Raw genomic sequence first — 13,847 nt, 5'->3', positions numbered from 1 at the left:
CTTTTAAAACCTACCAAATATATAAAAATATTAAATCTTGCATGTTAATATTAATTCTTATCTGACACGAGAAACTAATATAGCTAACAGTATTTTTTTTTATGAACGATTAGTAAATTAATATACAGACCCACGTGCTTAATAATTTCTATCTTGAACGCGTTAAACGACTTCTTTTGAATATTAATATCTCGTATTCCGTTATGCTCTTAAATTATTTGTATACAGACTAAAATCTAATTTATTTGTAAGTATTAATAGTTAAATACAAAATAGCTGTAGCAAAGTTTGATAATAAAAAGATAATTAATTAATAATTCTACGATATTTGATGGTATGTTAGATAATGTGGCACACTTTTAATCCTCGATTCGCGATGAAAACATATATAAATCTCGCAAATGATAGGACACTCAAATAAATTGGCTCGCAAACATTGATAAGGTTCGTTTAATCACGCAATTTGTTATCGAGTGTAATCACTCTCTCGCTCCGGCGTGGAATGGCACTAGTTAGAACAAATAAATCTTTATATATTTGGTAATGTGGAGGGAGAAAAGTTGTCACCGAATCCGCTTGAGACAAATGTCCCTTTGTAGACGGGGAAACTGGAAGGAAAGGACACCGATTTATCTAAAATAACCATACAATTTGGCAGAAATGTCGAACTGTCGTCGCTTCCACTTTAGCTGAATTGAACGATTTCAACCCGACATATCTACGAACGCTTCAAGAACAAGTTTCCTTAATATTTCAAGGCAAATAAAAGTATTTCGCCAAGTTTAACCTTGTTTTCAGTTATATGACTTTCGGCTTTATATAAGTTTGAGGCAACATTACTAAGTTTGAAGCCATGTGAGATAATACCAAAAGATTAAGATGTTATGTTGAATTCATAAGTACTATTCCGGTAGGCAGTAGCAGTTGTGTATCCTAGAGATTATGGCTTTACTTGACGTCTTTAAGTTATAATTTTAAAAACAGACTATAATGTTTTTATGATTTAACAAACCTTATTTGAAATATATGTAAGGACAGATGGCGTCGAGGAAAGCTTGAGTAATACGCGGGGTACGACGCTCGCGAACCACTCTCACATTCACCACGCGGCGACAATGCCAACCAAATAGAATTTAATATTCATAGAGTCGACGTACGATTCAGTGAATTCATCGCCCGCACCTTGGACCCGAGCCCCGCATATAAAAGACCTTCCTTGAGCCCCTGGGTGTACTTCAAATAATTCGTCTCGGAATAGCTGCACTTCAAAAGTGCGGGAAAAGAAACGGAAAAAAAATCCACGCGTTGTTTCATCATACGGCGAAATTGAAAATACCGACAGCGTCCGTCGGGAGTCCGTCGAAGCAAGCTCGGCTTCGAAATAAGCTTTCCATTTTCTGATATAGAAATGTATTAAAGAATTTATAGGAAAGGTGTTTGACCAAACTCAGCTTTTGTTTACAGCTCGCTTTCAACTTTTCCCTATAATAAAAGTACGAGGCAGGATATTCATAAATATAATCCATTTTTATATGGCAGCAAAAATCTGCGTCATGTAAACCGTGAAACATAACGTAATTGATAGCAATTAATAATGTTACCTGCATCTCATGCAACAGTTCTCTTTCGTCGAGGAGCACCACGCGACAAGCAAGCGTGCGCGGCGCGGGACAGAGGCATTCCATCATCTTGTCGGTTTGTCAGCACCCGCTGTAAACAAATACAATTTAAAAAGTGCACTTGACAGACATAAAGGGATTTATAAACAAATATTTAATGCGTAAGCATTTTATTTTGAGCTAGTGTTGATCGTGATACTCTTATTTATTTGTGTACGTAATTTAGTCGCCATCTTTGATTAATTTATATTTTAATTTCAGAAATAAACTGAACATAAAATTAACTTTACCTAACCTTAATCTTTAGCTAAATTTTACTGTAATTAAGCTGGTGGTTCAATCATAGACGCAACATCGCAATTCTCTCCACAAAGCTAGAAGTTGTTTGGAGGCAATTACTGAGTTATTTGCAACGAGACTCAATAGTAAAATCACCAAAGGGTTAGTCGAAACCAAATATATCCTCGTTAAAAGTTAGTCCGGGGTGAACGCGCTACGTTCACTGTTTTAACAATTTTATTTTAATTAGTTACGCGCCCTCTCTAATAGGCGTATTTGATTTGACGGATTTTTTTGCCGCGTGTACTATTATAATGTTGTGCCGTATTGACGGACGTCCATTGTAATGACTTGCCTCTTTCAAAGTTGAGCTTATTTTTTAAAATGAATGCTTACCACAGCATCATTTATTTTTTCACTTTGATTTTAATATTGGATCGAGACTACGCTAGATCTAAGATCTAGATTAAACCTATTCGTACATAATAACGTATGCTGTGTTGTCTATTAAAGTATTTCGTGGCTCCACAAGAAATGTAATGTAATTGATAGTCTGATAAATGGACGATGCCGAAAGACATTCGGAATCTCCGTAAAAAGGATTTAGTGCATGGTCAAACTTCTAACAAGTAAAACTTCGAAACAAACAAAGACGGCAATACGAACAATTAATCCAAACGACCCCGACGGAGATTAGTGCTCCCTCTTTTGACCCCCGGTACCCCCACACGTAGAAAACATTTTCCCGCCATTGTCTGATCGGAAAATAAAAAGAAGATTTGCGATTGACAACGTAGCTTTGCACCGAACGTGGCTACAGCGGAGTGGAGATCACTATTTAATCACACAGTGTACGAGTAGGTGGCTCTAAATCCCATACATACTCGTAACTAACGAACTAGCTCAGTGACAAAGAGGTTGCAAACCACAACATTTTAACCAAAAATAAAATGTAATCATAACACTTTGTACATATATAAATAAACGAACAGAAAAAAAAATTCTTTATCCAAATTATTGTTTTGTCAATTTCGCAAAGACGTGGAAAACTAAAGAAAATAAGATGAATAAAGACGCGATAGCGCAAAAATTGTTTTACTCCTTTGTCAGAGTGATGTATGCGAGAAGTCTATGCTGTTGGAACAATGCATCAAAAACTGTGACTATCGCATTAATACAGTTTAACAATTATCATTACGTTCCCACGTACATACTCATGGGAAATAATGTGTATCGGTGAAACGAGCTCTGTTTTAATATGTTTCCTGAATAAACAAACTGTATTATCTGAGTGATAAAATTATGTACACAGTTTCATAACTTTATTTTCGAATTGTTTATTGTAAAAGTATCCGTATACATTTACATTTCCATATTACATTCAATTTCATAATAAAAATCTTATAAAGAATTCAATTTGCGATAGCGTGAAAAGGTAAGATTTTTCGTGCTGATTAATTTTAAACTCACTTTTCTGATTGATATAAAATTTTATTTTGGTTTCAATATTACTTATATGAAGGTTTTGTATCGATATATTCCGAAAATAATCTTCGGTATTACTATTAAATTACACCAAAATGAATCAACTGTTTGGTAAAATTAACGGTATACCAAAACTATTCGGTGTATACATTACACACATATATCGAAAACATCTGCAGAAAAGTAAAAAATATATTTGGTTCGTTTAGAATAAAGTAAATTACTGTTATAATAAAGTATCCAAAAATAACGTTATAAAGTTTTTAAAGTTTAATTATACGTGAGCTGTGTGCTGCCTATTTTTAAAGTGAAACGAAAGCAGTAAAGATTGCATATTTATGTTCTGTTCGACTAAATATGTTTAGAAAAAAGACTACATATTATCATTGTTATAAATAACTCAGTATATTTATCGTGTATCGTGTTTATTAATTGATTGTTTGTTTACAAATGTTGTTATTTATAAATATAATGGAAAACGTTTAAATTGCATGTATTGCACTAAGTATGTAGAGAGTTGGATTGTTTTAAGACGTAAACCACGAGCCAAATACAGATCGGTTTTTGATATTCAAAATCGCCATTTCGTGCTTTTCGCGGTACGAGAGTTAAAACACTGTCAACTTTCCAACTTCGAGCTGCTACTGAGAATTTATCTTATCTAAATTTAATAACTTATTGGCCCACTCGGAGTTAAATCTTGGTCTTCGGGGTCTGTCGCATAAGCTAGCCACTATACCACAATGCATAAATAACATTCTAGGCAAGTAATCATCATGTGTACAAAATAGGCATGTATAATCTAAATTTAACACGGATGAATCACGACTTCGGCTAATTTGAAATAACACGCTAAGCCTAAAAAAATTTTTCTATGATACTGAAATAAATTTAAAATCTACTATAACAAATCGATTGTTTTCTTACTAATATATCTACATAATAGAAAGAAGAATAAATAGATTAGATAGAAAAAGTTATACTCTTACACTAATCTAACCTAATTTCTTTTATCATAATTTACGTAAGTAATTATAATACTACAAGTATTGTTTTAAATTTGGCTGCGCTAATAGAAAATTCTGTCACTAGTTTGAACAGAAGACAACGACTTTCATTTTTGTAAATACTTTACTTTTTAATCGTTTATGTTTTGAAATTAAAACCAGTGTAAGATGAATCTTTGAATATACGGTGTTTGAAAAAATTGCACTAGAAAAACATTAAAAAATATTGCATAGAACAGTGTTTTCAGTATAAATATTTTCTTGATTTTAATAACTAATGTAACTACGACGACTACATTTAACTAAAAGAAAAATAAACCAAAAAACAATAAATTTAAATATAAAGTTAAAACTAATTGCGCAAATAATTGTATTAAAATAATAGATTTCCTACATAGCTTTCGTAGGAACTATTCGACTTGAGAAATTATCAACAACTGTCAAAGATCGAAAAATAAATTCATAGCAAAACAATTTACTTAAATAGGGTTTTACAGATAAATCTCTCAATTGTTTATAGGATATAGAATCTACACCAAGTTCGGAACATCTGTACATTATTATACGTAATTTTAAACAGATTGATAGAAATGTTTTAAACTAACCCATTTAACGTAACGAGACATAAACAGCTGAAGAACACGGACTTATTGTTTATTCTACAGATCATTACACAATGCAAACCACCATGACGCCCTACAGTACGGTGTTTCTATAATAAAACTTTAAAGTGTTTGTATTACACTTATTGCAAGCAGAAACTCTTAGCATATATTGCTGTTGTTGCAAAGACGATACGTAAAAAAAATCTGCTCTATAGATGAATTCCAATAAGAACTGAACATTTACGTAAACTATATTAGTACCTTCGCCTCTGTCATTTTCCAGTTTCAGTTACACACTATCAATATTGAAGAAGCGAAATAAATGAACTTTAATATTAACTAGAAATAATACATATTACTTGATTTTTTTTAAATACGTTATTTAGCAATTACAAGCACTTGTATGTGTTGAAAGTTAAATCAATTTAATAACATCTACGAATTACGTTGATGTGTTATCCAATTTTGTATGCCTGTTATTTATAGTCATATTTAAGTATAGGCGAAGGTGCGAGCGGACGCCTTCGCATGCCGTCACGTGCTCTTTACCTCGCATACTAATGTACAATTCTATATCAGACGACAAAAACTCACAATTGTAAACTTGTGAACTTACATTCACTGTCCAAGAGTGATAGTTCAGTGGATATGCTAATTTAACTAGCGGTTTCGTTGCTCATGTAATTATTTCTTTTTTATTGCATTCTTTTGTTATTTTATTAGAAACAACGTATTTGAAATATATTTTTAATGTTACATTGAAAGGATTCCGCTTGACACGGTTTTCAATACTTGAAACTAACGGCGGATTTAAAAATTGGAATATTATTTGCTGGGTGTTAAATCCTCAGTCAACTTGATCAGAAGCATAAAATTGATCTAGTGAATATTTATATATCCATATATTTTGTTTCTGTACATAGTCTGTCAAAATGACGAACTGAATCAGACAATTAAAAAGAACGGTTCTAAAATAAATAAGTAGTTATCGATTATTGCCAATCATATTTTATTTTGTCACAAAAACAGACTTATTGAACGCAGTAAGCCTGCAACATATCATTTAACTTATGACAACTGGATATGTTTGAAGTAACAATAGAAAATAACGAGAAAGCTATGTAACGAGTTATAATATTTCAAATAACTTAAAGTTCAATTAATCATAACAAACACTTTAAATGTAGACTATATATGCTGTCAATCAAAACCCGTTACAATGACTAGAGAATACGTTCCCGAATGTCAACGCATCGTGACGTCAAAACACAAGTAAGAATATGCCATAGTAAACGAAGATAGTTTATACAACAAGCTAAAGATGCGACTACGCCCGCCTTGTATTCATTTTGTAGGGACAGTCCTTCTAATTCTGCCATCGTGTCATTTTAAGGTTTGGGTATTATTATTTTCTAATAAAAGCGCACGCGGCTAAAACAGCTCGGAAGCGCTTTTTTTTCTCGCTTGTTTTACAGATACCATCATTTCAAACTGATATATTATTGTTACTGCAATTTAATATTGGTTATTAATTGTGGATGATTTCAGAATTTGTCGATTACATAAACATACTTATAGTATTAGGTATATAAGTATAGATATTAAAATATTCAAATATAATTATAAAACAAATAAATTACAATAATTATATTATTTGGTTAAGTTCCTTAAGATTCATGAACATTCCTTAAAATTTTAATAATGTAACAATAATAAATTTGTAACATAAAAGAAAATAAAATTGTATCGTAAATAAATAACGGTGAATGTAAACAATTTTAAAATATTTGTTTAAGCAGTTAAAAACATTTTAGCAACCCAATTAATTTCGGCAATTTATCAACATAAGTGCGAAACATTCTAAAAAAAGACAAAAGAAATACGAAAAGAAAAATACACGAGTAGTATATTCGTTAAAAACAAATTGCCACATGCGTCCACCATCACGGATTGGAACAGCATAGTAGAATTGCAATAATATAAACGAAACCCAGTAGTGGGACATTTGCAGACTGTTATTTTACACTAGTGTATTCGATGTAATTAGTTAGCAGATGTTTCAAAGTAATATAATTTACGGAAGCGTAAGATAAGTCCCCATGCAAAACAAAAGACGGAGATAATATCTACACAGTTTTCGAGGCGAAGCTGGATCTCAATGAGCATCTCAGAAGTAAGTCAAAATTGAGCAACTTAATGAGAACAATTGCTGAAAATGAATAATTTATTTAACGTAAAAGGGATAAAGAAACCAAATTTCGGGGCCGTTATTGTCTTGAATTACGAAATTGAACTGACTGCGCCAGTAAGTACGTTCCTATTAAGTCAAATGACCCAGCTCAAATTTTATACGGCAATAATTCGCACGCAACTTCGTCAGTTCCATATACATTGTTAAAAAGAATATACAAGTATACATGCAGATGCAGAATACGTACCTACACAGCGTAATCTCGAGACAGACTACGAGCTTAATAAATAAATGTATATATGCGTTTAATTAGTTCCGTAGTTCGTCGGGACTGTGACAATTAATTACTTTTATTAAAATTCTACAGTCTGCGTCTTTATAAAGTTTTAAAGGTAAATGTCATAGCGTCTTTATTATTGAATTTTCACGTGTAGCCTCAGAGATAAACGAAGAGTGGGATGGATGCAGGACGAAACGGTAAAAACAAATTGTTCCGGGAGGCCGTAAGTTACCGGACGCGCGTTTTTACGTCTAGTCCAAAAAACCTCGACAGTGTTATTTTTATAATCGTCTTATTTTACCATATTCTCTTTTGTCATATTAAGGCTACATTTTTTTAGACAATAATATAATACTGTTAAAATCTCTAAGCATATCTGAATTGTTAAAACTTTATTGGATATGTAATAAAAGTAACCAATATAGACCTTGAAACAAACTTAACAGATGACTTGGATTCAAGTGCTTACTTGGATGAGAGCCAAAAAGCAGAGCTTGCGAATTGCTTGCAAATGATATAACGTTGGCGACATACGTCGTACAATGTTAAACTACGAAAAGTGCCAAAGAATTTTAAAAAGGGAATGGAAAGACACTTGGGAACATTAAATCGGAGAGAAGCCCAGTCGAATGAGTCAGAAATAATGTATTCTGACTACATGATCCTGACGGTTTCAACAAAGAGGTTAAGCATTTTGGTTCCCCTAAAATTAGTAGGTACATTTATTATTAAGAGTAATTTCTCGAGTCTAAAATTACCTCAGGTAGCTCGCGGCGATATCGCTCTCATAACAATCAGAGGAACTCAGATGAGCGGTCCATGTGAAGGCTTACCTTTTCTGTCGCTACCACGCCCACTATTTAAAAAAATTCAACTCGTCTGGGAATTAACTATTCCGTTGCCGTATTTATTATAGAGCAGTGAAATTATTCTGTACTAAAAAAATCTTAAGTATGTTTTAATATTAAATTTAATTAAATATTGTATAGGTTTTAAATTACAAATAATTACAGAAATTCAAGCTAGTAGTAGGACTGTCTGCCATTTTTTATTAAATATAATGAAGTATTATATATTTTCGTATATACATATATATATATCTAAGCTATGTTTAATAATAATTAATTCGTATTAAAAAAATTAAACCTTATGACATTGATTCTGGATAATCATATTCCGAATTCATTTACATTGAATAAAGCGACACATTTCGCATAAAACATAGAAACTCTGAGACTGAGGAAATACTTAGTACTTAGCCTTTTCGTTAGTTTTAATACGAGCGTTAATTAAAAAGTTGCAGTTATTAAATTAGGATTCTCAGTTGAGTTCGTGTAAAACGGCCGACAGTTCAAAATGGAATTTTAATAACGACCGCTTAGCCCACAGCGCATTAGGACATGAACGATGGATGAGTGTGAGACCTAAAGCGCCCCCTGAAATCCCGTGTACAAGATTAATTGTTTCTATTAACTATGAATGGGTTTTCATGTTACACAGACAAGGGTTATTGATTTAAAGTTAGAGCTCTTATAATCTGTAACTCAACTACTAGATAACAACTTTGCTATAATTAAGTTCCTCGCACTGTATGCATAAACCCCATTTTGAAATACATATTATATCTTGTGCAATACATTTTTAAATAAATTAAAAAAAATCTAGTTTAATTTTTCAGCGATAAAATGTATACAATATGGAGTTTTTTAATAATATTTTTAAATACAATCTGATACGTTTATTGAAACTATTCAAATTTTAATGGGCTCTATCGTTTTATATGTCTAAAACTTGAGTTCAATCGTGTATCTGGAATATGTTTAAAATTCATTTTATAAATTTGACTCACACGTACGGCTGAAGTTAAATGAAAGTTCGTAAAATAATATTCAGCTATAAAATTAATCGCTAAAATATTATGGCGCAGGGCTTCACCTGTGAACGAGCAGCTAACGAAGAACTCGCTCAAACTTTGCTCCATATTCACTCCTTTGTGAAATAAAAGCGTTCCTTTCACACCAAAACACCTCTTAATGAAACGCGATCGTCGCAAATTCGTCTAAAGTTTCGCAACAATGAGCAGAAGCAGTGGGTATCGTTACACCGAGTACGAATGATGCGCCCGACCGTATTAGATTCTATTAAATAACAACTAAACTTTGAGAATTTACGAAGACTTGAGAAGCGTAGCGTGAAGCGAATGAAGTGATATTAGTTCGATTCACTCTTGGAAGTTTCTGACCGCAAACTGTTCGTGACGGGCTCTCGACTAGGAACGAAATAATGATTCAGGGGTCCACTGTTGCGTGCAAGTTTGTCAAGATTTGTATAGCTTCTGAAGATAATTTTCAATAAACCGACAGCAATACCGACTCTATGTTTCAGGGATAGTTCCAGAGACTTATATATTAATATAATTGACAAGAAATATATATCATTTTTTTTCCAAACAATGTCTTAAGTATTCTACATGAAGCTTTTATTCGGTTCGCTTTCTTATAATAATGCTACAAAAATATTTTACAGATTCTATATTATACTGCGATTATTGGAACAGGAGCGCTTTGACGGCCACGATTCAATCTGGTAATCGGAAATGGGCATTGTGCAACAAAGGCTCTATTGTCCGCGACGGCGGCGTCCCCACCGCACCCGCGCTGCCGAATGGACGCGAATATTCATGTCCATATTCGAATCATTTACTCATATACTTCTCAGTACGATGTGTTGGAGTTATCGAGGAACTAATTAACAGTTTTTTTATAAAAGTGTTACAAGGGATTCTTATACATTTCTCATAATTCATATGATTATTATCTTACATCTCGATACGACGTATACTCTAATAAGATTGCTGTCAAAAAAGTGTGTTGCGTAATTTTTTTTAGAATAGTTATACAAGATTTTTTTAAATACATTCAATTCAAGTTTTGCCAGTGTAATGTGTGTTAGCCAAAACAAAGAAAACCACTCCAAAGACGACGGTTAAACTATGACAGTCTTCGAAGTGGCAGTTATTCACGTTTGCTTTGTCATTTGATCAGTTTAATGGCACCAAAATATTATTATCATTCTAATTATATGCACTGACACATTTCAAATCGATAAGACAACTGAAATCTTATATATTTATATAAATATAATATATATTCATATAAAGTTAATACAATGCATTTAAAAAGGCTTTCTATCGTACAATATAATCCTTATTGAACAATGTTTGAGTAAGTCCAACATTGTCTTTGAGAATGCTCTCCGACTATATAAATCGTATTAAATGTCATACTTATTTCATGATACTGTTGTACTGCTGTTATTTGACATTGAACGTAATCTACTTGTGCACTATGTGAGTTCATTACTTTATGCTCTATAAAATAAGAAATACATGCATTTAGGTATATTAACACGAATTATCATGACCGTCTTTATAGTCTTTACAATTTAAAATTTAGCAGTTCTTATGGATTGTCCTAATTATATAAATTTATATTATAAATATTTACGTGGAAATACTTATAGTTGGAGACAGTGTTCACACAGTTCCCTATGCTCGTGTATTTGATAACTATTGTATAATGTTCATAGTGATACCCACTCATTCAGACATAATTTTATCAACCACTAAACATGTAATTATAGGTACAAGGGCCATACCAGCAAAGATTCATCAGGTTGCCGGATCATTGCCGATGTAAAAAGTAGTTTAGATTTCTTAAAGTGAAAATGTTTATAACCAAAAACCACCTCGAGTAGCCCATTTGCTCAATTGAAATCCTAAATCCAACTTAAAAATAAGGAACAGCTCAATATATGTCATTAAATTATATAATAAGATATAAAAACTCGAGTTTTAAGCTAAGCGTCAATAGCCCAATGGTTTAAAGACCGCCTCGCAATCTAAAAATTCGCAACATCGATCCTGAAACCTTGGGTTATTATATTCCCCACTCCTAACCAAGCTTTAAGCTTAAATGGAGGGGTAAATAGGAATATCAGTAGTTCCTCATAATGAGGCATTGCTAATATTATTTTAAAAATATATATGTAAATAGAAAATCAAATATGTTCTTTTAGCATAAGTAATACGGAAAATGTGAACAACCAATAAACTGTATATTTTATTATCTACGTAAATGCAAACGAAACATCAAAGAATAAACAAATATGCAAATTTTGAAATCAACTCAGAATTTCACTAACAGAATCGTTAATCGACTGCCACGATATCTCTCAATATTTATTTATATGGATAAAAGAATCAAGAGAAATTCAAGTGCGGGGTTCGATGAGTGGATCGGGATTTTCTTGTCCTCGTCACGGGCGAAGATACACTTGATCCCAACAAAATTCTTACTAAATAGGTATATAGCAGAATAATAATCGTAGACCTCAAAAAATTACAAATTTTTGAGGTCGCATATAACACGGTAATACCATAATGATATTAAATGGATTGGACGTTCTATGATTAGCTTTATTGAAAACTAATTCGCTTTATTTATTGATAAGTTATTTTTTATGTGCAATTTAAAAATTGTATCTATTCTATTTCATTTCGCATTTACAGTTCAATTACATTTTTATTGGCGTTCACGAATTGATTAAAGGCTAATTTTATCTTTCCTTTAAAGTAATAAAAACAGATTAAGCCGTAAAACAAAAGCATCGAACCTTGCGTAGTTGAATTTTAAGTCAAACATTTCATTTATAAAGATCGTGTTAATAATTATAATTTCCATGAATACGTACATATTTCATAATAATGTAAAAAAATATATATTTTAAGATATTTAATATCAGTTAATCTTAGATTTCTTATTAGAATAAAAGGGCGATCTCCGTGTGTATGTTCATGTAAGACATCTATAAAAATATGTAACTTACATAATTTTCATACACAAAATACTCGTATGTTAGTAATTTGTGACAAATAGTAAGCCATAATCGAAAATTCCTACTTTAAGTAAACTACTTAATAATGACTTCTTAATAAGTATTTTTATATAGTAAAAGAATATTCAATGCAATTTACGAATTGTAGAAACAATATAATATAGATAAAATTTCGAATAATATAGAAGATCTATTGTACTGAGCTTTTTAATCGTCGTGTTTATATCTTATTATGTACTATAAGCTTTAAAGAATTTCAAAAGCAAAATAATTCCATGAGTTATTAAAATTTATTTTTATTCAATTAAAATTCGTAGAAATCTTAGAATTAGGATCACGAAATTTGAATGATACTTGAATAAGTAGACGGTGAGCTACTTAGTTATTCGAAATGGGTTCTTGAATAAAGGTTGTCGGCCACCAAGACCTCGTTGAATTAAAAATGTTTAAACAAAACACTAAGAACAAATGCTCTTTCAAGGAACTAAACAGACGAGTATGATTACAAGTTCATCTTTGATATGTAGAATAAACAGTGCGTGCAGTTGTGGATAAATCGAGTCTAATAGAATCATTACTGCTAAGGTGAGGTAACACTGTGGTCGCGATCGGATGAGCGGTGACATCGGCCACGGTGGCGGGCGTTCAACTCAGCCATAGTTGACCACGACCGCTGCCAAAGCCACTACTGCATACAACACAACAATCATCAGTACCCTGTTTATATCACTTAATGCGCTTCGCTGAACGGAAAGATTACACATAATGACAGGCCTACAAAAACTTAAGATAATATACGATAACTAGGTACTTACTAAATCTGAGAACAAAAACTCAGCTCCGTTTCACACTTCTATCCATGTGAGAATAGTGAACATAGTTTTATGACAATTTCGCATTCAAATTGTACTTGCGGACAGTGAAGCCGGTATTCTCAGTACACTTTCACAACACTTTTAAGTTAACATTTTGATAAGTTTTTTTTTGTGTAATTATCTTCAAGTAGCTTCCTTAAAAGTTATAAAGTAAGGTGCACAACAAGTGTTATAAACAAAAGAATGGGATACGCGAACGCAAGTAACTTGTGCGAGAGGCGTCGTGCCACCTGTCACCGCGGCGAACAAGTATGCACTACCGGCCGGCGGGCCCGGCGGCTGCGAGCCCACCGTGCTCCCGCGTTCACAACTTAGCTCGGGGCTCACATATCGAGGTTAACCTAAACAAAAATCATAATCACCTATGGTAATCAATACAATATTCATTTAAGCAAATCTTTACGGACACGAAACTGCTAAGTATGAATCATTTGGATTTTGACCTTCAAATAGACAGTAAGATAAAGGCAAAACATGTTAAAAAAGTTCTCTAAAGCTTTGTAAAAGTTCCATTCCTCGTAGTGTCATCTAATATTTTTTGTGTTACAGCGCCATCTCGGGGAATACATTAGAATTCGGTGGAAGTGTTTCAACTTTGAGCACGTAGAGT

General features: G+C 32.5%; 1 protein-coding gene across 3 annotated transcripts in view; it reads right to left on the bottom strand.

Moving 5' to 3' along the window:
- Positions 1-13,515, bottom strand: part of LOC113398955 (uncharacterized protein) — a 35,866-nt gene extending 22,351 nt beyond the window's left edge. For 2 of the 3 annotated variants that reach the window (XM_026637916.2, XM_026637917.2), the window contains exons 1-2: positions 13,178-13,514; positions 1,602-1,710 (exon numbers count right to left, since the gene is read on the bottom strand). In XM_026637916.2, coding sequence (XP_026493701.2) covers positions 1,602-1,688 — 87 coding nt within the window. In that variant the 5' untranslated portion in view covers positions 1,689-1,710; positions 13,178-13,514. Of the gene's footprint in view, positions 1-1,601; positions 1,711-13,177 lie in introns of all 3 variants that reach the window. The other variant, XM_026637915.2, reaches the window with a different exon arrangement.
- Positions 13,516-13,847: the final 332 nt, after the last annotated feature.

Source organism: Vanessa tameamea, chromosome 2 (assembly GCF_037043105.1).
Source record: "Vanessa tameamea isolate UH-Manoa-2023 chromosome 2, ilVanTame1 primary haplotype, whole genome shotgun sequence".
NCBI classification, from domain to species: Eukaryota; Metazoa; Arthropoda; class Insecta; order Lepidoptera; family Nymphalidae; genus Vanessa; species Vanessa tameamea.
Note: the sequence above shows the minus strand (reverse complement) of the source record. Positions and strands in the feature narration are given on the sequence as shown.